General features: G+C 33.0%; 1 protein-coding gene across 5 annotated transcripts in view; it reads left to right on the forward strand.

Annotated features, from left to right (window-relative positions):
• Window positions 1-683: 683 nt before the first annotated feature.
• LOC308421374 (prolactin-3D4-like) overlaps window positions 684-23751 on the forward strand; it is a gene marked incomplete at both ends in the record, with an annotated part of 26623 nt that continues 3555 nt past the window's right edge. Inside the window, 5 exons of one of the 5 annotated variants that reach the window (XM_080917729.1) lie at window positions 684-714; window positions 1853-2010; window positions 3303-3410; window positions 5296-5475; window positions 6094-6291. In XM_080917729.1, the coding sequence (XP_080773855.1) occupies window positions 684-714; window positions 1853-2010; window positions 3303-3410; window positions 5296-5475; window positions 6094-6291 (675 nt within the window). Of the gene's footprint in view, window positions 715-1852; window positions 2011-3302; window positions 3411-5295; window positions 5476-6093; window positions 6292-21703; window positions 21735-22906; window positions 23065-23751 lie in introns of those variants that run through there. The other 4 variants (XM_080917731.1, XM_080917732.1, XM_080917728.1 and 1 more) reach the window with 4 other exon arrangements.

Below are 23751 nucleotides of genomic sequence, written 5' to 3' on the forward strand. Positions count from 1 at the left end.
ACAGTGAAAATATGGTGCACAAAACTGTTACATTCTACAACTAGAAGTACACTTTTGGTAAATGTGCTTTTGGATGTGATATACTTCTCAAACCTCCCCCTAAAAGAATTCGTTTAAACTAGTTCATTGCTTTAACACCTACCTCATCTGTTGACAGAAATATTTTACAGTGTTTCTTGTTAATAGAAAAGTCTTGAGTTTAGTAAAGCAATCTAGGAAAAATTGACTGCTGTGGATATAGAAAGGACAAATATTCATACAATTATCCAAAGCATTGATAAAACAAAAATACTAGTGAATTTTGGAGAAGACATGACAGGCACATGAACTTGAACTAAAGTGAAAGGAGAAAATTCCTTTCTCCTGCTAATCTGAAAATGAGTAATCAATCAGCCCAGATGATCTTGCTGATTTGGAGAATGACTTGAATCCAGATCATATGGAAGAAACTCAGTGTGACAAATATTGCGCTATAATGGTGCTAAATGTAAAGAGGATGTTAATAATCCTGAGGGAAGAATGTTGCTGATCAATAGACACTGAATCAATATGGCCCCAAGCTTTGCTTGGGTGGTGGGTGCAGTCTGGTGGTATATATAGGAGGGAGAATGTTAAATGAAGACACACTCAGGTGAAGCAGATTTCCTGACTGAGGGTCCCTACTGTGGAGGATATTCTCAGACATGCAGCTGACTTTGATTCTTTCAGGCTCTGGTAAGTTACCATTCATCCATGTATCTCTAAGTAAACCTTAATATTGCATACATGTTCAAGATGTGTTTTGAGTGTATGTTTTCTTTTGTCAAAGTGCTTCCTATACATCTGTGATTAGACCTGTTGGTTACTTTAACTATTAAAACTTCTACTGAAAAAAACATTGTAACATTGTTTCCTGTTAATAGAGGAGATGTCAGTTTAGCAAAACAGTCTAAATCTTCAAATATGTAGAAATAATGACTTATGAACTCTCACTCATGGTTCCTCAAAGATCCATGCATTTATACACATTGGCATCATTAGAGAACTGATATTTGGTCGTTCTTCCTTAATAGAAGAAGCAACTGAGCGATGGAAGGACTCTCTATGCTTTACATGCTCAATTAGTTGTGAGATCAGTGTCTTTTAAGGGAATTTTTTCTTGATTTTGGACACATGAAAATTCTAACTTATCTCAATGTATTTATTGAATGGAGAGTGAAAGGGAACAGGGTTCCTGGTATCTATGGAGAAAAGCAGTTTGATGCCATCTACTTCAAAGCTTATGTTCCAGAACAACAAAAATTACAAATAAATGATAGAAAATATTAAAGGATATTTTGAATTCAATATCAAATGAAATAATCGATTAAATATTTCAAATGCTTTAAATTTAGAAACATGGTGTAATTATTAATTTGTGTACCAAACAGAATATTTGTTCTATCTCAGTTCATCTATATTACCTATCATATTCCAAAAGTCTTAAGAGATTTTATATATGAAGAAAGTGAATTTGTTAAATAATAATGAATTAAATAAATAATAAATAATCATAAATATTTAAGAACTACAAATAAGTTCACATAACAACTTGATGTCTCTAGGTTATGGTTAGTGAGAGCTCCTTGTGATTACAAACTGCTTGAAAAGCTACTTTGGAGCAAATGCAAACTGTGAGAATATTCCTACATTTTTCCTTTTCTAATTCAGAAATGTCACTATTTTTTGGTATTTCTGTGGTTATGAAAATTAATATCATAATAAAAAATAAAAAATCAGACTATGTACTGATCACCCTCAGAAAAGACAGCATTCTAGGATAATTTACTTGTTGGAACCGCATATGCATAGATCACACATTTTTCTCTGACAGCAGGGATGAAACTGTTGCTGCTGGTGTCAAGCCTGCTCCTTTGGGAAAATGTTGCCCCCAAACCAACTGCCCTTGTGTCCATTGAAGACCTGTATCGTCGTTTAGTTGAACAGTCTCATAATACATTCATTGTGGCTGCGGATTTATACCAGGAATTTGTAAGTGATGCCATTTCCATTGAATTCTTAGCTAAAAGGACGTTTGAATAGTGGCATTCAAAATAATAAATTTAAAAAAGTAAGTCGATTCAATTAAAGTAATTCAAAATGATGAAACAGAAAACCAAATACAAACACAATACTTTTCATGTTCACATATGGTAAGAATCATAGTTAATCATTTTCAGGTAAGACCCTTAGTGCAATTAAAGAGCTGATATAAACACAAAATATATCATCTCTTCCTCAAAGATACAACTCAACAAACAGTTTAGGGTTTTGACAGTGAGAAAAAAAATTACTCATAGACAATAGAGTTTATGGTAAAAGTAGTTCTACATTTATAAGGAGTGTACAATCCCATTTTTAGTTTTCCTCTCTTGCTTTTCTTTTTTTTTAACGACTTTATTTTACAAAACAAAGATAAATGTAAAGATTTTAAACATTTTTTTTTGCTTAAAATTATACATTTTTGTCAGTACTGGAATCTCAGGGTTGTTTTGATTTGCATTTCCCTGATGGCTAAGGATGTGGAGCACTTCCTCAGATGTCTCTCTTGCTTTTCTTACACTCCTTTTTCTTCAATCTTAATTTTTCCAAAGTCCAACATTTCTACAATCCTTTAATTTTGGTAAATTGATACTTAAAATTAAGTCATTTTTTATTTTCTAAAAATACTTTTACAAGCACATTACTCATATTATTAATGTAGAAACACCAAATATTTTGTGAATTATTATTTTATTCACTGTAGAATATATCCTTCAACGTGCCTAGAATCTAATAGTTAATTGTTTACTGTGACAATGGTAACAAATCACATATCTTTTTTTACTGCAAATTCTGTTAAGAAAACAACTGGTAATATTTGAGACCAGTTTTATAGGGGTAGGATCCCACATCACATTTATACCAATGAAATTTATAAAACTGGAAAATAATATTGATTTTATCACATGTACCACAAATAATAAGAACTCTTATACTTAAAGAGGTAGCAATTAGGAGTTTGGGGTCATTTTAGTTATTTCTTTACAAATCATAACATTCACAAGGTAAATATAAAAGAACAGCAAGGGTGGAAGAGATTGAGAGGACAGTAAATTACTTTGCATATGTATGGTAATGAAAATGTAGGTAGACTATGTTTCCACCAATCCACTGTTTCAAATAATGTATATTTCTTAAATATTAAAAATGTGTTGTTTTTCAAATTCCCTGATCTTCTGATCATATGTGTTTCCATTTAATTCTGAATTTTCAAAGAAATCAAAACTTTTAATTTCTCTTAGGATATGAATTTTTTCAAGAGAAGTTGGATGAGTGACAGGATACTTCCTCTGTGTCACACTGCTTCCATCCACACTCCAGAGAACCGAGAGGAAGTCCATGAAATTACTGTAGGTTCCTCTATGTCTTTGTTGTTTGTGATGTTTTATTTTGTTTTGCCAATCAAATAATGTTATACATGTTCTAGTTTTGCTATATATGGCTACTAAGCCCATGAGAGGTGTGATAATCTCAGACTTCCTAAATAATGATTTGAGCATAATGGTGTCATATATTTGATAACTTCAGCATTAAGTTGATAACTTCAGCATTAATTAAGCAATTTCACATTTTCCCTAGGTTTAACTGTTCAGATAGTAGTCAACTTCACCCAAACCTGCTGTTTGTCCCTGAGTCCTGCTTTTCTTAATTGGACACTTATTCCTGAATATAATCATATACACATAGAGTTAAAGCAAACCCAGATGTATTTGTGATTCTAAAAGATATTATTCTGGCAGAAATTGTGTCCTTCCTAAATTTCTAAACTCTCTAAGACCGGCTTTTGCTCCTTCAGTATTTGTATAATCTTCCATGACTGCTCTGTTCTCTACAATATCTTAACTGAAAGTCAGATTTATAAAAAAACAACTCTGTAGACTATCTCATGTTTCTCAGGATGAATTTCATTTTCAAGAAGTCTTAATAACTGAAAAAGATCCAATGTATATATGTATATGTATACTTATTTATATATGTAGGTGTGTGTGTCTATGTGTCAGTGTGTTATGATCTCTTATCTATGACTGCTTGCCTCAAAAAACAGAGTTTGATTTATATAAATTGACACGTAGATTTTTCTCACAAACATAATCTATTAACTAGTCATGTTGTATTACTAACACAGGATAATGAAAAATATACTCTCATAAATTAATATATAATGAAAAATAAAAGAAATATAAATGGGAAAAACATTTGTACAGACTCACATTTCTCACTATATATATATCTTTTAACACAGAAAAATTTAATGATGATAATCAACTTCTAATTGTTTTCAAGAGAGTATAAAGAGTGACTACAAAGCATCTGAAGACATTACTTTCTTTTCATGTCATGTTGAATTTACCCTAATTTTTTTCTCTTGTTATGCAATCCATATTCACCACGATTGTACGATTCTCTCTGAATCACATTGGATATAACTACTGGCCTGACTGCTTAATTCTTAATTATTAACATTTATTTTTGAATCTCTGATTGAATTTCTCACTGGCATTTGTTTCATAATCTGTAGAATTACTCAGCAAAAATAAAATGAAATGAAAAGAAAACATATTTTGTATGACTCTGGAACTGCACTAATACATTTTAGGTCAAAATTCCATTCTGACTTCTACTTATGGCCAGAATTAAAATAATGCACTTTAATATTTTTGCTGCACATGTCAATCCATACATAAATAGGTTCTTTAGAGTGAAAGTGTGGAAATCATTCAGATACCTGAATATTAAAATTTCAAAAACAATTTTATTTCAGGGCAAACATTGTGAAATTATATATAAATGTCTGGAGAATGTGAGAAAGCAATTTGACTGTATAGTGAGAAAATTATTTGAGTGTCTAAAGATTTTAGAATTTATGTTATGAGGGTCATGTGTCTGGACATCTACAAAGCCCTATAGAACTGGTTTCCTCAAAGATGGGGAAGCAATTAAAGAGAAGAGATTTAATTAGGACACATCCTATACTTTACAGAAACACTAAATAGTATCATTTTGAATAAATTATTAACACCTAATTAGTTTTATTTAGCAAAGTAGAACTTAGAAGCTCAAAATATAATTTTATATTTATATAGTATGAAATATTTGTATAGTACAAAATAATTAACATATATTATTATTATAAAATATATTGCTGTTTGCCTCCTTTGTGAAAAACCCACAGGTGTCTGATTATCCAGCTCTATGTAACTTAGACTAATGTCCTGTCCTTTGATGTTTTCTTAGACTGAAGACTTTCTGAGAGCACTGATCAATGTATCAGTTTCCTGGAAAGAACCTCTGACACACCTGGTGTCTGCAGTGACTGCTCTTCCAGGAGCTTCTGCTAACATGGGGAAAAAAGCTGCTGATGTGAGAGACAGAAATCTTCTAATTCTGGATGGGCTTCAGACAATATATAATAGGGTGAGCTGTTTCTACTCAGTCTTGATTGATACTATATATACAGTTGGTAAATTGTATAATGCAACGAAAAATTGAAGTGCCGAAATCTGAATATAATAAGAACTCCATAAAAAATAACTGTATCTCTGAGTACTTTAGACTCTAGCTTTTCTGTATAGGGTTGGCACTAAGAAGATCTTATGACAATTATTTCTTATATTGCTTGTACCTTAACTTATTATATAAAATGTAATTTTCATGTAGAAAGGATCAATAAGTACACAAAATATAGACTAAATATATTTCAGTATAAAAGAAGCATAAGGACAGGCTACCAAAATTAATAGGTAATGAAGAACAAATCAGAGAAGTACTAAGAGCATATAAAATTCCTAAAAGAAAAGAATTATCACAGCTTCTCACTGACATTGAATTCCATATTTAATTTTATATTTAAATACATACATACATATATACATATGTATATATATATATATATATATATATATAGAGAGAGAGAGAGAGAGAGAGAGAGAGAGAGACAGACAGACAGTGAGATAGAATAAAGATACATATATATATAGAGAGAAACAGAGAGAGGAAGGATATTGTAAATAATATGTTTCATTTCATGTTCAGACTCAGGCTAACTGTGAGGAAAATGAAAAATTTGACTTCCCTTCCTGGTCTGGACTCAAAGACTTGAAGTCATCTAATGAAGACACTCATCTTTTTGCCATTTATAACCTGTGCCGCTGCATCAAAAGGGACATCCACAAAATTGACAGTTATCTCAAAATCTTGAGGTGCCGAGTCGTATTTAAGGAAGGGTGTTGAGTGCACAGCCTTGGAAGTCCTGCCCTCATGATCTTTGTTGAACCAGATTTGTAATGCACTTTCCCCATCTCAGTGTATGCAGAGCTATGATGGAATTCTTTTTATGAAATAAAACATAACTATTTAGATATACAAGACTCCCAGACTCTATATGAATATTGAGTAATGAAAGTCTCTTCTTTTCCTTTAATATCATAGGGATTAAGGCTTTTGGAAATATGTATGTAACATTCTGAAGCTTGACAGTTAGATATATTTATATGACGTCACAGAGAATGGAAATATACAACTTAATAAATCAAAGGTGATCATTGTTATTTATTAGCTCTACGGCATCAAGGAGATTGATATATCTGAGGTAGTTAATTAAAAAAAATAATGTGAGCACATTATCAGTCTAACAACAAAGAAATTCAACACTACTGAGATATTCCTAAGTACAATTAATTTAAGCATTCCAAAATATAGTAGGAAATAAGTATGAAATATATATGTATTTCTCAACCTTATGTTCCACCTCGGTCTTCTTTAAGGTCATCTTAAAAAGAGTACACATATTTAGAGTAGTGTGGTTCTGACACTTTGTGTCACAACCAGGGTGTTTTACACTTTCCCTTCATCTTCCATATTTTGAGGTTGCACAGCAGTGAAGGTTGAAGTTATATATTATTGATGTTTCTATACTGGCCACTTTCACCTTATTGATGCCTATGAATCACTTTAAAACAGAGATAAATGAAATATTTGTGATATATTAAATTTGATATTAATGAGTTTTAAGAACTAGGTATCAATGAAAGTAAGGTGCTTCTATTCTGGACACACAAGTGTCCTGAAACCTTAGTGTGGGAAAACAACAAAGGATAGTCTTTACTAGGACACACATTATGTGTATATTCCATTTTCTCTGTCACAACTCTGCCATACGTTACATCATTTTGGTCCTTTTTCAGTAGTCTCCTCTTTCTGAGCACTTATTTTTAAAAGCAGCTCAAAAATATTCTCCATGAAATAACATGGTTTTCACGTTTATCAACCAAGCCTGGCAGTAAGCCAGGAACATGGATCCATCACTACTGGCACCGTTCTCTGCTGTCTACCAGGGTTTTGTCTGCCTTTTTTGTACATTCAGAAAATGACAATGAGTGCTATTTAACCATAGACATCATCCAGTGGAATGTACAGCACTTGTCTCTATGCTGACAAATATCAGAGTGATGTTTGTGTAATATAGATTCTATACCATTACATTGTATGTAACACATAACATTAAAATAAAATAATCGATTTGTTTTGTTTACAGAGAATAAGTTGCTGAGCAGAGCTTAGCTTGTGAAGTTTTTCAAAGTGAAAATGAATGTTATTACCTTTTAAGTTCAGAAGACCATGGAATGAGAGCTAACAGTTTTTTCAGTTTGAATGGATTTTTCAAGTATTTATAGGCAATATGTGATAAGGGATGGATGAATTAACACGATCAGTGCCAGAGACAAAAAATATATCCAAATATGCAATAAAATATTTTTTCTTTTTGGTTGTTGGTTATATTTTATTTTTATTTAAAATTTTACCCCCTTTCTAAGTTTCCTCTTTATAATCAACCTATATCATTCCTCTCCCCCTGCTTCTGTGAGGGTACAACCCCTTACTGCTCCTGTCCAACTCACTGTCCTTGAAATTCCTATATACTGTGGCATTGAACCTTGGAAGGACCAAGGCATTCTTTTCCATTGATGCCCAACATGGCTTTCCTCTGCTGCATAGGCAACTGGAGCCAGGGGAGCACTTTGGATTGTGGTTTACTCCCTGGGAGCTCTGGTTGTGTTGTTCTTATGGGATGCTAATCCCTTCATCTCCACAAATCCTTTCTTTAACTCCTTCATTGAAGAGCCAGTTCTCAGTTCAATGGTTGGCTGTGAGCATCCACCTCTGTATTTGTCATAAAAAAAGGTGTCATACTTAAAAACTGGTAGAATATATTCTAGAAATCTGTCATTATGTTCCAAAAGAATATTGGCCATGGCCAAGATCCTTGGCTAAAACTCACATAATTCACCTAAGAATTTAGTCTGCTCATAACTAAGTAGATACATTGCATCTCAGGTCAACTGTGTCTAAGCACATGTTCAATGGAACTCAATGTAGGAATCAGAATCTTTCTCTAACAACTTGCAGTTAGAACTATTACTCTAAAGTTGATTAACAAGTGTCCCCAAGTGATGGGCCCATCAATAGAGTCAAACAGTTCAGTTTAACAATAACAATAAACTCTCTTTGTATGAGATATTTCTCCTTACCCTTAAGCCACTTGAGACAGCTTCTGTATCCCTGTTGGGTGTGGTCATATGCTTCTACAAAATGCTCATTCAATGTTTCTGTATAGTGAACAAAAAATAAAATATGTTGAGAACACATTAAGCTCAATAAATGAAAATATTGTTATTAGGGCCTAACTGTCCTTTACTGAAATCTTTATCTATAGTCAAGTAGTATCTTTCCCATTGATCATGAATCTACTAATGCATGAATATAGGTCATCTGATATCAGTGGCACAGTAATAAATTTTACACCTATTATTATTCAAGTTTTGAGTGTTAATCCCTTTACCTAAAACCCCAAGTGTTCTCACTGAAACCCTCTTATACTCATTTCTACAATGTATTATTTTTAATTTAGAAAAAAATTAAATGGACCTTAGAAATTTCTCATGTCTTTAAGTGCCTTTCATGCATGTGTGAGGAATAAAATTTAGTTCGAGAAATTGTGTAAAAAGTTGATGTAGAAATATTTTGTAATGTTAGCGGTAGAGAGGCAGGCTAGGAGATATGTCATAATTATGAGGTAGAGGAAGTAGCAGTTACTTTCACATTTCCAGAAAGGAGAACTAGAGGAAATATTCCCAGAGTTGGCAACTAACATTCAAATCATAAGCATATGAGTGCACACATGCATATCCACATACACATTTAAACTTACATACCTTTGTAGGTAAAGAAAGTATTGCAAATAATAATAATATAAATAATTACTCTGTGGTAATTGTCTAGAGTTGAAGCCTGGTCTGGACTGTGAGACTTTCAGACATCTGATGAAGACCCTCACCTTTCTGTCTTTTATAATCATGCAGTTGCTTAGAACTCCAGCTGGACTGTTAACTTCTAGTATGAGATCTTTATAGTTTCATTATATGGGCTCTTATTTCTATGTGTTTTTTTTCTTAGCATTCCTTAGGCTATGCCTTAATTTTCATTGGAATCTAGAAAAAATATTTAATTTATTCTTTATTTCTGCCTTGTCTAAATTTGCATTAAGTATAGATTCTTATTTTATACATTTAAAATATTTTCATTAAATCCACTTCACTCTCCCTCCCTTCAACTTTTATCATTCGTACTTTCAATCATTTATCCTTCAGTTTCCTGGTTTCTGATTTTTTTCAGGCACCCTGTTTTGTCACAAGGTTAGGGTCATCTATGAGAACATAAGTGCCATCTAAGTGTGTTAATCCTTGTATTAAATTAATACTTTTTCCTACCAAAGTTATCCCTGGTACTTTCTAAGTTCCTCAGTATGAAACTTCTTTGAAGACTAACTCAGAAAAGAAACTCATCAAGTTGTGGGATTTCATTGTGTCCTCTTTTAGTAACAATGGATTTTTGACCAGATTCACATATACTGTTTCTATTAAATATTCACTTCTGTTTTTATTTAATGTGTACAATGGATGTATCATGTCTAGAAAATCTTTTCACAGATACTTATGATGAAATGCTCTGACATTATTATCAAGTTCACTTTCATTGATTATCTATGAGTTCTTTGAGGTGACATTAATCAGTAACTGTTAGAGGTAAACACTATTTTGAATCTTGTCCATTTTCTCCAGTTGTTAATCTATTACAAATAATATTATATTGGATAATTAAGGTTTTTGATGAAACAGAATGACACCAAGTTATGTACATAACAAAAAGCCTCTGTGAGGAAGATTTTTGTGAAGTTCTTTGAGCAGAATAATATCATCTTTTGTTATTATTTTATTGGATATTTTATGTATTTACATTTAAATGTCACCCCCTTCCACCCCTCTCCCATATCACTTCTCCATAATCTGATTCTATGAAGATGCTCCCAATCGAATCCACCCACATCCACCTCATCTCCATGGCATTCCCCTCCACTGGTGAAACCAGCACACACAGGATCAAGTGCTTCTCCTCAAAGTGATGCCACACCATACCATCATATGGTACATATGTGGGTGAAACCATGGTTCTCCCTTTGTGTTTACAATAATTGGTGTTTTATTCCCTGGAAACTTTGGAGGTTTTGGTTGGTTGATGTTGTTTCTTCTGTGGAGTTGCAAACCTTCTCAGATCATTCATTCCTCTGTCCTACTTCTTTACTGGGGTAACTGTGCCCAGTCTGATTGGTAGCTGCACACACCATCATCTGCATCAGGCTCTGGAAGAGCTTCTTATCAGACATCCACACCAGGCACCTATTAGCAACACCTTCATAAAACATCAATAATGTCTGGGCTTGCTGGCTGTATATGTGATGGACGCCCAGCTGGAGAAGTCTCTTCATGACCCTTTTTTCAGTCCCTGATACACTCCTTTTTTCTTTATTTCCTCCTATAACAATTTTGGTCTTCTTTACAAGAAGGACAGAAACATCTATTTTGGTCATCCTTCTTCTGGAACTTCATATGGGTATGTGACATGTTTCTTCTATTTCCCAAGATTTTAGTATACTATCCACTTATTAGTGAATGCATACTGTTTGTGTTCTTTTCTAACTGTGTTACCACACTCAGGATGATATTTTCCATCAATTTGACTAAAAATTTCATGTAGTAGTTGTTGTTAATAACTGAATAATAATCCATTGCTTAAATTAATCACATTTTTGTATTTATTCCTCTGTTAAAAAACACCTGGGTTCATTAAAGGTTCTGGTTATTATATATAAGACTTCTATGAAAAGAGTGGAACATGTGTTTTTGTAATATGTCAGGGCATCTCTTGCATATGTGACCAGGAGTGGTATAGCTGGGTCCTCAGTTTATAGTATGTCTGCTTTCTGTCAACTTCCAGAGTGATTTCCACAGTGGTTAAACCAGCTTGTGGTCATGCCAACAATAAAAAAATCATAAAAGATTCTATGCAATCCCCATCCAAATTCCTACTCAATTCTTAATGGAGTTAGAGAGAACAATTTGCAATTCATTCGGAATTACAAAAATCCCAGGGTAGCAAAAAATATTTTCAACAATAAAGGAACTTCTGGGATAATCACAATTCCTGACTTCAAGATGTATTACAGATCTATCATGATAAAAACTTCATGGTATTGGTACAGAGAGAGTTGGGTAGATTAATGAAATAGGATTGAAGACCCAGAGTTCATCCAAAGCACCCATGGTCATTTGATTATGACAAAGGAGTTACAAATATCCAATAGAAAAATGACAATATTTTCAACAAATGGTGCTTGTTCAACTGGTGGTAGTCATATAGAAAAATGAAAATTGAAACACTCTTATCTATAGACACATAATAGTCAAAACACACAATGTTATAAAGAGAGAAAGAATACTAAAAGCAGTAAGAGAAAAGAGACATGTGACTTATAAAGGCAGGATGATCAGAATTACTCTACACTTCTTAACAGAGACTATGAAAGCTAGAACACCCTGGACAGACATCAACCAGATCCTAAGAGAACACAAAGGCAAGTACAGGTTATTTAATCCAACAAAAATATTAATTGGCATAGATGGAAAAACCAAGATATTCCAGGGCAAATGAAAGTTCACAGAATGTTTGTCTACAAATCCAGCAGTAAAATAATAATATGTAGAAAATGTCAACACAAAGAAAGAAACAATACCCTAGGTAACACAAGAAAATAATTTTCTCACAAGAAACTGAAAGAAAAACAACACAAATATATATTTTTACTCTAACAACAACAAGAAAAAATGAATAGGAAAGAATAATCACTATTCCTTAGTATCTCTTTATATCTATAGACTCAATTACATAATAAAAATAGTTAGACTGTCAGACTGGATACTTAAACAAGATCAAGATTTTTGCGGCATACAGGAAACTCATCTCAGAGTCAAATACAGACACTACCTATGAATTAATGGGAAAAATACTTTTCAAAAAAATGGTCACAAGAAACAATCTGGAGTGAAAAGCCAAGGACTAGAAGGGTTAAGGCAGAATTCTATCAAACCTTCATAGAAGACAAAATATTACTACTCTTCAAACTATTCCAAAACATATAAACAGAAGGAAAACTACACAACTTACTCTGCAAAGCTAAAATTACACTCATAGTTAAACCAGACAAAGAACCGAAAAAGAAATAAAATTCAGACAATATTTTCTCATGAACACTGATGTAAAAATAATCAATAATATTATTGGAAACAGAATTTAAGAGCATGTGAAAACTATCATTCACCATGACCATGTAGGCTTCATCCCAGGGATGTAGGGAAGTTGCATATACTGAAACAATTAACTTAATCCACTATATAAACAAACTCAAAGAAAAAACAGAATATGATCATCTCCTTAGATGCTGAGAATCATTTGGTAAAATCCAACACACATTCATGTTAAAAGTATTGGAAAGATCAGGAATTCAAGGCCCATAATGAAACAGTAAAATCAATATAAAGCAAATCAGTAGTAGCATCAAAACTAAATGTTGTGAAACAGGAAGCATTCACACTAAAATCAGGGCCTAGACAAGGCTTCCCACTCTCCCTCTACCTATTCAATTTAGTACTGTAATTTGACACCAGAGCAATTAGACAGCAATAGGAAGTCAAAAAGGTACAAATTGGAACGAAAAAAGTCAAATATCACCATTTGCTGATTATATTATAGAATATTTATGTGCCTGCAAAAATACCACCAGAGAAGTCCTAAACCTAAAAGCAAACTTAAGAAATGTGGCTGAATATAAGATTAATTGAAACAAATCAGAAGCCTTACCCTACTCAATGAAAAATTAGGCTGAGAAAGAAGTTAGGAAAATGGCATGCTTCACAATAGTCACAAACAGTACAAAGTAAGTTGTTGTGACTCTAGCCATGTAAGTGAAAGATCTATAGGACAACATTTTTAAGTCTCTTAAGAAGGAATTGAAGAAGTTCTCAGATGATGGAAAGATCTCCTATAATTGTGATCGTGAAATTGAGGAATCAACATATAAAAAATGACCATCTTGCCAAAAGTAATCTACACATTCAGTGTAATCTCCTTCAAAATTTCAACTCAATTCTTCATAGAATTAGAAAATGCAATTTGCAAATTCATTTGGAGTAACCAAAAACCCAGGCTACGAAAAAATATTCTCAACTATAAAAGAACTTCTGAGGAATCATAAACTCTGATTTCAAGTTGTATTACAGATCAATCATTATAAAACTGTACAATATTGGTACAGAGACAGACAGGTACATCAATTAAATAGAATTGAAGACCCAGAAATTAACCCACATCTATAGTCCCTTAATCTTTGACATAGGAGGCAAAGGTATTCAATGGAAAAAAGACAGCTTCATGAACATATGCTGCTGGTTCAATTGGCTGCCAGCATGCAGAAGAATGCAAATTGGTCCCTTCTTATCTCCTTGAACAAAGCTCAAGTCCAAGTGGATCAATTCACTCCATATAAAACCAGGTACACTAAAATTAATAGAATACAAAGTTTGGAACATTTAGAACACATAGCCACAGGGGAAATTTTTCTATACAGAATATCAATGGCTTATTCTCTGAGATAAATTATGTACAAATGGGACCTCAAAAATTGCAAAGCCTCTGTAAGGCAAAGGAAACTGTCAAAAGGATACATTGGCAACCTACAGATTGGGAAAATATCTTTACCAATTTTACATCTAATAGAAGGCTATTATCCAATACATACAAAGAAGTTGAGAAGTTAGACTCCAGAAATCAAATAACAGTATTAAAAAATGCGGGAGAGAGTTAAAAGATAAATTCTCAACAGAGAAATACCAAATTCCTGAGAAGCACCTAAAGAACTGATCAACATCTCTACTAATCAGGAAAATGCAAATCAAAACAATCCTGAGATTCCACCTCACACCAGTCAGAGTTGCTAAGATCAAAAGTCATGTGACAGCAGATGTTGCTAAGGATGTGTAGAAAGAGGATTTTCTGTTGTTGGGATTGGAAATTGATACAACAAGTCTGGAAATCAGACTGCTTGTACCTCAAAAAATTGGGCATAGTATTACCTAAAGAGTCTGTTATTTCTATCCTGGGAATATACCCAAATGTTGTTCCTAAATATAACAAGGACACGTGCTCCTACATGTTCATATCAGCCTTAGTTATAATATCCAGATACTGGAAAAACTTACATGTACTTCATCAGAGAAATGGATACAGAAATTATTGTACATTTTCACAATGATGTAATATTCAGCTTTAGAAACAATGACTTTATAAAATTACCAAGCAAGTTAATGTAGATAGAAGCTATCATCCTGTTTGATGTAACATAGTCACTAACAAACACACATGGTATGAACAAACTGATAAGTAGATATTAGCCACAAAAAGCTCTGAATAACCAAGAAACACTTCATAGACCTTATGAAGGTCAAAAAGAAGGAAATCCAGAGTGTGGATGCCTCAGTCTTCTTTAGAAAGGAGGAGCAAACATTCACAGAATTAAATACAGAAACATAAAAACAGGGATTGAAAAAAATATAATTTAGAGGCTGCCTTATTTGGCGATTCACCCCATATGTAGACATCAAATCCAAGTACTATTGTTGATGCCAAGAATTGCTTACTCACCAGCGTAAGGTATGGCTGCTTCCTCAGAGTCTCTATTAGAGTCAAACAGATACAGTTGAGGATGCTTGCAGCTAACCATCAGACTAAATATCAGGAGCCCAATGAAAGAGTTAGAGAAAAACTGAAAGAGGTGAAAGAGTTTGCAATTCCATGGGAACAATATGATCAACCAATCAAACACTAGTACTTTTGGTAAATAAAACACCAATCTATGAAATCACTTGGGGAGACCCATGTTTCCAGTTGTATATGTAGCAGAGAATGCCTTTGTCTGGCACAAATGGGGGAAGAGGCCATTGATCTAGTAAATGTGTGTTTTTTACAGTGTAGGAGAAAGCCTAGTTACTGAGTTGGAGAGAATGTTTGGTAGAGAGAGCACCATCATGTAAGCAAGTATAGTCTGGGGAAGGATGGGAGTAGGGATATGAGGGGATAAATTTTCAAATTTAAATACAGGGAATATTCAATAAAAATGAAATAGTATATAAGAATAATCTAATATAATGCTTTGGAGAGCTTCATCAGTTTCATTAGAGAAATGAGAGTCATGCCTCAGCTGAAAACACCTCAGTGTTTTGTACATGCATGTTCAACAGTGTTTATTTTTGGATTAATTAATGCTGTAGTACCTAAAAATGTTATCTGATTAGAACTGAGATTTTTCCCCCAATCTATAGGTATATACATAAGACCTTATGAGTCGATTTATTGCACTATTTATTGAGCAGAATAATAGCATCAAATTCACCCTTAAGTATATAAAATAAAAAAGCAAGTGATTTTGGCCTGGTTAATAAAACAGAAATTAAATTTGTTCTGTGCAATAGGCTTCAAATTCCACTATTCTTGCTACAGTGGTACACAATGGAATTCCAGTCAGTATTAGTGATGAGGGAGTCAATGAAACCTTGATGATAATATTGGTCCCACTGTCTCTTTTCTTATCATGAATCGTGCCTTCATATAATATGAATGCTCTCCAGTATGACTCAATGTTCTAACCACTTATTCTTTAATTACACATAGCCTATATCTCAAATATGTGGTGCAAGCAGGCTTCTCCTTGGAATACTTTGGCTCTGAGTGTGTTTCGGTTAGCCGAGTTTATCTTGAAGTATCTTCCTAAAGTCTTTATAGTGTATTCCTTCTGCCATCCACTGTCTTCCAGGATGTGACTAATTTTATGTTCACTGGAAGCTGTTGAGCTTCCTTGGAGGAGTTATGTTTTCAGCAGGATGGAACTTTTCACACTCTTTTGGGCCATTTTCTCTCAAATACCTTTTAGCATGCATTTTGCTTAGTAAACTTCCTACCAAGACAGAAGAAATTTTTTTAGTGTAAATGGATGAAAAGCAGATGTTTGCCTTTGTAGAACTTCACAAAAATTATCCTTGTAAGACAATTTCACAGAATGATGACAAAAAAATTTGGAGACAACGTAGTAAAATCATTCTGAAGCAAGAATATCACATAAGATAAAAGAGAGTCCAGAGAATCTATTTACCATGAAAACTCAATATCTATATTCACACAAAATTACTTAAGCAAACCACTCAAACATTGCATTAAATAGACATATTTTACAAATCATCAAAATAATAAATATGCATCAAGTTAAATAGAAAGCTTTTAAAAACACTTTATGTCCTGTTACTAATTATTCACAGCATTTTTTTTCATATGAAATTAGGGGAAGGAGAATATCTCTGTCTGTGAAGTCTTTGCCTTATAAACCTAAGGACCCAAATTTCATCCTCAGAAATAGAAATGCCTGGCACATTGACAGACATTTGAATCCTACTGTGGGGGAAAATGAAACACAAGATCACTGCATGTCTGTTCATTCAGAGTATCCTAATTTATAAGATTCAGTTCTATAAAATAACTTTTAAAATAAGTTCAGAAGTACTACTCACAAGAACATAACTATTTTCTGGCTTTGTATAATAGCACACATATATCCACAAACATATTTACAAAATGATACAGAAACACCCTAGTCTACTTAAACACCATATGACCTCCTTTAATTTTTAAATTAATAGGCACTGATGTAAGAGTTATAGCCTTACATGTGATGTATAAAATTGACACCTTTAAAGGAATTTCCTGAAAATAACCATGGAAACAGTTAGTTATAATATTTTTATGGTGGCTTTAGAAGCTGGTGTTTCCTTCAACCAATAATATCAGGTTCTATGGTTTGTATCAGAAATCAAATTTTAAAGAAGGATATGACCCTAATTTTTTTCTTTACCTTCTGACTATAAAGTATACATTTATTCTTCCACCCATGCCTGGGGAAACACTACATTTTATAAACTATGCAGGATATAGTTTAGAGGTTAGATTGTATCTACATATTGCTGTGCTGCCTGGAATCTAACCTTATCTTGAGGGTTAGGGTCTAAAACCACACCCTATCCCCAATGACTACTGTAGATAAAATTCTGAGGATTATAAGAAATTCAAGTTTTACTAATTTACAGAGTTGTACTCTTGGTAGATAGTATAGAAATTCGTCTCTTTTTTGAAATTACAGCTGAGCTGAACTGCACATAATTGATTAATACATTATATTGTGTTCATGAAAGAAAAGAGACAGATTGATTGCCAAAATGTCAGGTATGATACTTTTGTCAGAATATCACAGAAAGAGAGAGAGAGAAAGAGAGAGAGAGAGAGAGAGAGAGAGAGAGAGAGAGAGAGAGAGAGAGAGAGAGAGAGAGAGAGAAGAAAAGTAAGAAAAAGAAGAAGGAGGAGGATGAGGGGAGGAGAAGGAGAAGAAGAAGAAAAAGAAGAAGGAGAAGGAGAAGGAGAAGGAGAAGGAGAAGGAGAAGGAGAAGGAGAAGGAGAAGGAGAAGGAGAAGGAGAAGGAGAAGGAGAAGGAGAAGGAGAAGGAGAAGAAGAAGAAGAAGAAGAAGAAGAAGAAGAAGAAGAAGAAGAAGAAGAAGAAGAAGAAGAAGAAGAAGAAGAAGAAGAAGAAGAAGAAGAAGAAGAGAGAAGAAGAGAGAAGAAGAGAGAAGAAAACTAAGCTTTAGGGTAATGGTTACCATAACAGAGGCTTTGAATGGTCCTACTACTTAATCAATAGTGGTTGTAAAAAAAAGAAAAAAGCAAAAAAGATACACATCAGTCCTTCTACCAACTTCCCTGTGTTCAGTCCAACAGTTGACTTCAGACAGACTCATCTTTATAGGTCAGGTTCTGGCAGATCCTCCCTCGGGGACCACAATACCACGCTCCTGTTAGCAAGCACTTCTTGGCATCAGCCTTTGTGTCTGTGTTTGTTGTCTGAAAATTGGATGGGTTCATAGGTGGGCTGATCTCTGGATGGCCTCTAATTCTGTTTCTGCGCCACTCTTTCTCCCTGCATTTCTTTAGAGAGGAGAAATTTTGAGTTGAAATTTTTGAGATGATTGGCTGGCACAGTTCCTCAACTGTGGTCAATGCCTACTAAGTGTATATGGTCTCTAGAGGCTTTTTCTATCAATTTGGAGTATTTTGGCTAATGTCACTATCTAGTCTCCTGGGATCCTCAGGATTCCCTGCCATCATGGAGAGTTTTGTACACATGGATGGATCTATGATTCTAGCTGCATATATAGCAGAGATCAGTGTGAGGGGAGTCCATGGTTTTTGAGAAAGCTCAATCCCCCAGTTTCATACTATGATACGGGTATGCTAGCTGGGTGAGTTTTGAGTGGGAATGTGGGTGAGTAATAACCCTCATAAACACAAGTTAAGGAATTGGGAAAGAGGACTTGTGGAGAGGAAACTGGCAAGTGTGCCAACATTTTAAATGTAAATAAAAAATAAAATTTAAAACAGGACAGTTAATACTGAATTGAATCCTCAGGTCATTTTCAACACCATTGATATTTTAAAGTATTAATTGTTCATTGGATGATTACAAATTGTCTTTCTGCTTATTGTGTCTTCTACTTTGCTCATCATTATTTTGTCGTTGTTGTGACTCTTATCTGGTTCTGCTGTGCATTTAGTGGTGGCATACACAAATGAATATGAAAAGTTTCTCTCTTGTAACTTTTGATGTAGTTTGCAAAGTATTAATATAAATTCCTGTTCAAATATTGGTGAGATTTCACTAGCAAAGTTGAACAATCCAAAGTTTACTACCATAGAAAACATTTCATTATTTCAACATTGTGTGTCCATATAACTTGATTATGATATCGATTCTTCTATTAAAATACAGCTATCCCTAACTAATTTAAGATTCCAGTATTGCTGATGTGTAGGGAACTGAAACAGGAAGGGTGAGAATGAACCTTATCCCTGACTCTCTTTTGATTTTCTCCTGAAGACACTCAGAAAGAATCTCTTAGATACTCTCATTTGGCCTTGGTTGCAAAGAACTCAAATGCAACTAGAAAAAGTCTTTTTGTCTTTTTCTGGAAAAAAGATTAATTCATTGTGGGTGAAAATGTAAAATGGTAACATGTTTCTAGTGTGCAATTTTCTTAAATCCAAAAATATAGAAACAAGATGATATGGGAAAATTTACTACTAATTGTACAGACACAGTCTATAAATTAAATCAATATGAAAAATGATATGTCTCAAAAAACCTCACAGACAGCAACAGCAACAACAGCAACAAAACATGTATCTGGAAAATAAATGATATAGTATTGGTTTGAATTAAAGAAGGAATTAAGGCATCAAAGTATACTGTGGTCATATCCTTTTATATTAGGAATATAAAAGAGAATGAGTTACTTTGATACATGATTATATAATATAAGGAGATACTTCAGAGTGAAGAATAGGAATATTTATGTTATTGTAAGTGATTAGAAATGTTGACACAAAATTTGAAATTCATTTTTGGATTCTTTAAGTAAAAAAAAAATTGTTCAATACACAGTGTGTAGTCACCAGATTCCTCTAGAGCAGGTCACATATTTATGAAGTCTGACAGCAGAATGAGTGTAGCAAAACCATGCAGGATGTAACACAACTTGACCAGGTAATAGTTCTAAGTATTTCCTCCAATGTTTTCAGCTGTTGAGAGGGACAGTTAACTGCAACATGCCAAAATTAAAAAAAAAAAAAAAAAAAAAAAAAAAAAAAAAAAAACACAGTCAAGGAAAAAAGATGCTATATTATACATATCTGGAGAACTTTCTCCTATTCATTCTTATACAAAAACCTTGTTCTTTAATGTTTGATAACACTTGATATTTTATAATACTCTAACTCACTTTATTAAAATTTTATTTATGTTTTACAGATTCTTATCTCAAAGCTGCTCACTATTTGTAATTTTCAGTATAATAGATCTGTGCTTTTCATGACTAACTCATGTAATAGAATGTTTTGAAAAGCAATAGACAGGAGTAAAAATATAAATTAAAATTTTAAAAGAAACTCAACAGGCAAAGAAAAGAAATGCCATAGCTCTATAGAATAATTTTTATATTTCAGTCTGCAAAATCAATTCATTCCCTAGAAATATTTTATAGGAAACATACTACACTAATGGTTCATGCATGCTTTTTCCACTGTAGTAGATTGTATAGCAGAATAAAATTGTTAGACCAATTGCAAACTAAATAGAATATTTTGTTTAAGCAACATGAAAGATATACAGTACCAATAGTATAAAATATATTAGATCATGGAATGTGTTTCATAATTTCAACAGTCACTAAAAGTATTTCAGCATAATTTCCAAATGTTCTGTCATTCAATAAAATGATAAAGCCATCTGCAAGCCTAGTAAATTATGACAAGTAGTGAACCCAGAGAATATCAGTTACCATTGTGACCAACAATTATGTTTTATTATTTTTCTTATTTTTTAGTTCCAAAGCACATGAATCAATCTATGTGCTAACTTGTAAGACAATGAAAATATGGTGCTTAAAACTGTCACATTCTACAACTAGAAGTAGATGTTTGGTAAATGTTCTTTTTAGATGTGATGTACTTCTAAAATATCCTCCTAAACCATTATGTTTAAACTTGTTCATTGCTGTAACATCTGTTGACAGAAATATTTTACAGTGTTTCTTGTTAATGAAAGAGACTTTAGTTTAGTAAAGCAGTTTAGAAGAAAGTGACTGTTGTGGGTATAGAAAGGACAAATATTTATACAATTATCAAAACCAGTGATATAAAAAAACACCAGTGAATTTTGGAGAAGACATGACAGGCACACAAACTTGAACTAAGGTGAAGTATAGGGGCAAAATACCTTTCTCCTGCTGACCTAAAAATGAGTAATCAATCAGCCCAGATGATCTTGCTGATTTGGAGAATAACTTGAACTCTCCAGATCATATGGGAGAAATGCAGTGTGAGAAATATTGTGCTATATCTGTGCTAAATGTAAAGAGGATGTTAATAATCCTGAGGGAAGAATGTTGCTGATCAATAGACACTGAATCAATCTGGCCCCAAGCTTTGCTGGGGTGGTTGGTGCAGTCTGGTGGTATATATAGGAGGGAGAATGTTAAATGAAGACACACTCAGGTGAAGCAGATTTCCTGACTGAGGGTCCCCACTGTGAAGGATCTTCTCAGACATGCAGATGACCTTGACTCTTTCAGGCTCTGGTAAGGTACCATTCATCCATGTACCTCTAGGTAAACCTTAGTATAGCATACATATTTAAGATGTGTTTGGAGTATGTATATGCTTTTGGACATGATCTCTCATCAAAGTGCCTCCTAAAGATCTGTTTTTAGTGCTGTTGGTTATATTAACTATTTAATATCTATTGAAAGAAATAATTTTACCTGGTTTCTTGTTAATGGAAGAGATGTTATTCTAGTAAACAGTCTATGACTTCAAATATGTATAAACAATGACTTGTAGAAACCAACTCATGGTTCACCAAAGCTCCATGGGTTTACAACCACTTGATATCTTTGAAGAACTGATATTTGGTTGCCCTTCCTCTTTACAAGAGGCAACAGAGAAATGAAAGGACTCTCTATGATCTACATGCTCAATTAGTTGTGAGATCAGAGGCTTTCAAGGGGATTTCTTCTTGATTTTGGACACATAGAATTTTTCAGTTATTCTTCATTGTCTTTAATAAAAGGAGAGTAAAACAGACAGGATTCCTGGTACCTATGCAGCACCAGCAGTTTTACACCTTCCACATCAAAGTTTACCTTCCAGGACAAAAAAAAAATTACAACTAAATTTGCATTATTAAAAATGTTATGAGTTACTGAGAAGTCAAATATTAAATGAAATAATAGATTAAATGTTTCAATTGCTTAAAATTCAGAAACATGAATTGTTAACCATGTTTATCTGTTATTAATTTTTACACCATACAGAATATTTGCTCTATCTGAATTAATCTGTATTACTTATCAAATTCTCAATGTCTTATGGGATTTTATATATGAAGAAAGTGAATTAGTTAAATAACAATGTATTTAATAAACAAAAAATTCATAAATATTTAAGAATTACAAATATGTTCATATAATGACATGAGGTCTCTATGTCATGGTTAGTTAAAGCTCCTTGTGTTTACAAACTACTTGAAAAGCTATTTTTGAGTAAATGCAAACTGTAATGATTTTCCTACATATTTTTTTTAGTTGAGAAATATCACATTTTCCTGTATCTTCTAAGTCATAAAAATCAATATTATAATAAAAATAACAAATTAGACCACATACTGAAGGCCCCTTTAAAAACCAGTATTTTAAGATAATTTCTCTGTTGTAACCTCATATGCATAGATCATGAATTTTTCCTCTGACAGCAGGAATGAAACTGTTGCTGCTGGTGTCAAGCCTGCTCCTTTGGGAGAATGTTGTCTCCAAACCAACTGCCCTTGTGTCCATTGAAGACCTGTATCGTCGTTTGGTTGAACAGTCTCATAATACATTCATTGTGGCTGCGGATTTATACCAGGAATTTGTAAGTGATGCTGTTGCTTCTGAATTTTTAACTAAAATGACCTTCAAATAGTTAAATTAAAAATAATAAATTTAGAAAAGTAAGTCGATTCAATTAAAGTAAATCAAAATGATGAAACAGAATACCAAATACAAACACAATAACTCTTTTCATGTTCACAAATGGTAAGAATCATGGTTAATCATTTTCAGGTAAGACTTAGTGCAAATAAAGAGCTGATATAAACACGAAATATATCACTTCTCCCTTGAACATACAACTCAGAAGTTCAGGATTTGACAGTGAGAAAAAAAAAAACTATCTATAGAAAATTGAGTATATGGTAAATGTAGTCCTACATTTTATAAGGAATATACATTGCCAGTTTTAGTTTCCTTCACTTGTTTTTCTTACACTCCTTATTCTTCTCTCCTAATTTTTCATAAGGAAAACAATTCTAAAATCCTTTAATTTTGGTAAATTAATACTTAAAATTAAGTAATATTTTTGTTCTCTAAAAAATACCTTTACAAGCACATTATTCATATCGATGTAGAAACACCAAATATTTTGTGAATTCTTATTTTACTCACTGTAGAATATTTCCTTCAACCTGTCTAGAATTTAATAGTTAATTGTTGACAGTGTCAATGGTAACAAATCACATATTTTTTACTGCAAATTCTGTTAAGAAAACAACTGGTAATA

The sequence above is a fragment of the Micromys minutus genome (genome assembly GCF_963924665.1).
Source record: "Micromys minutus genome assembly, chromosome: 6".
Classification (NCBI taxonomy): domain Eukaryota; kingdom Metazoa; phylum Chordata; class Mammalia; order Rodentia; family Muridae; genus Micromys; species Micromys minutus.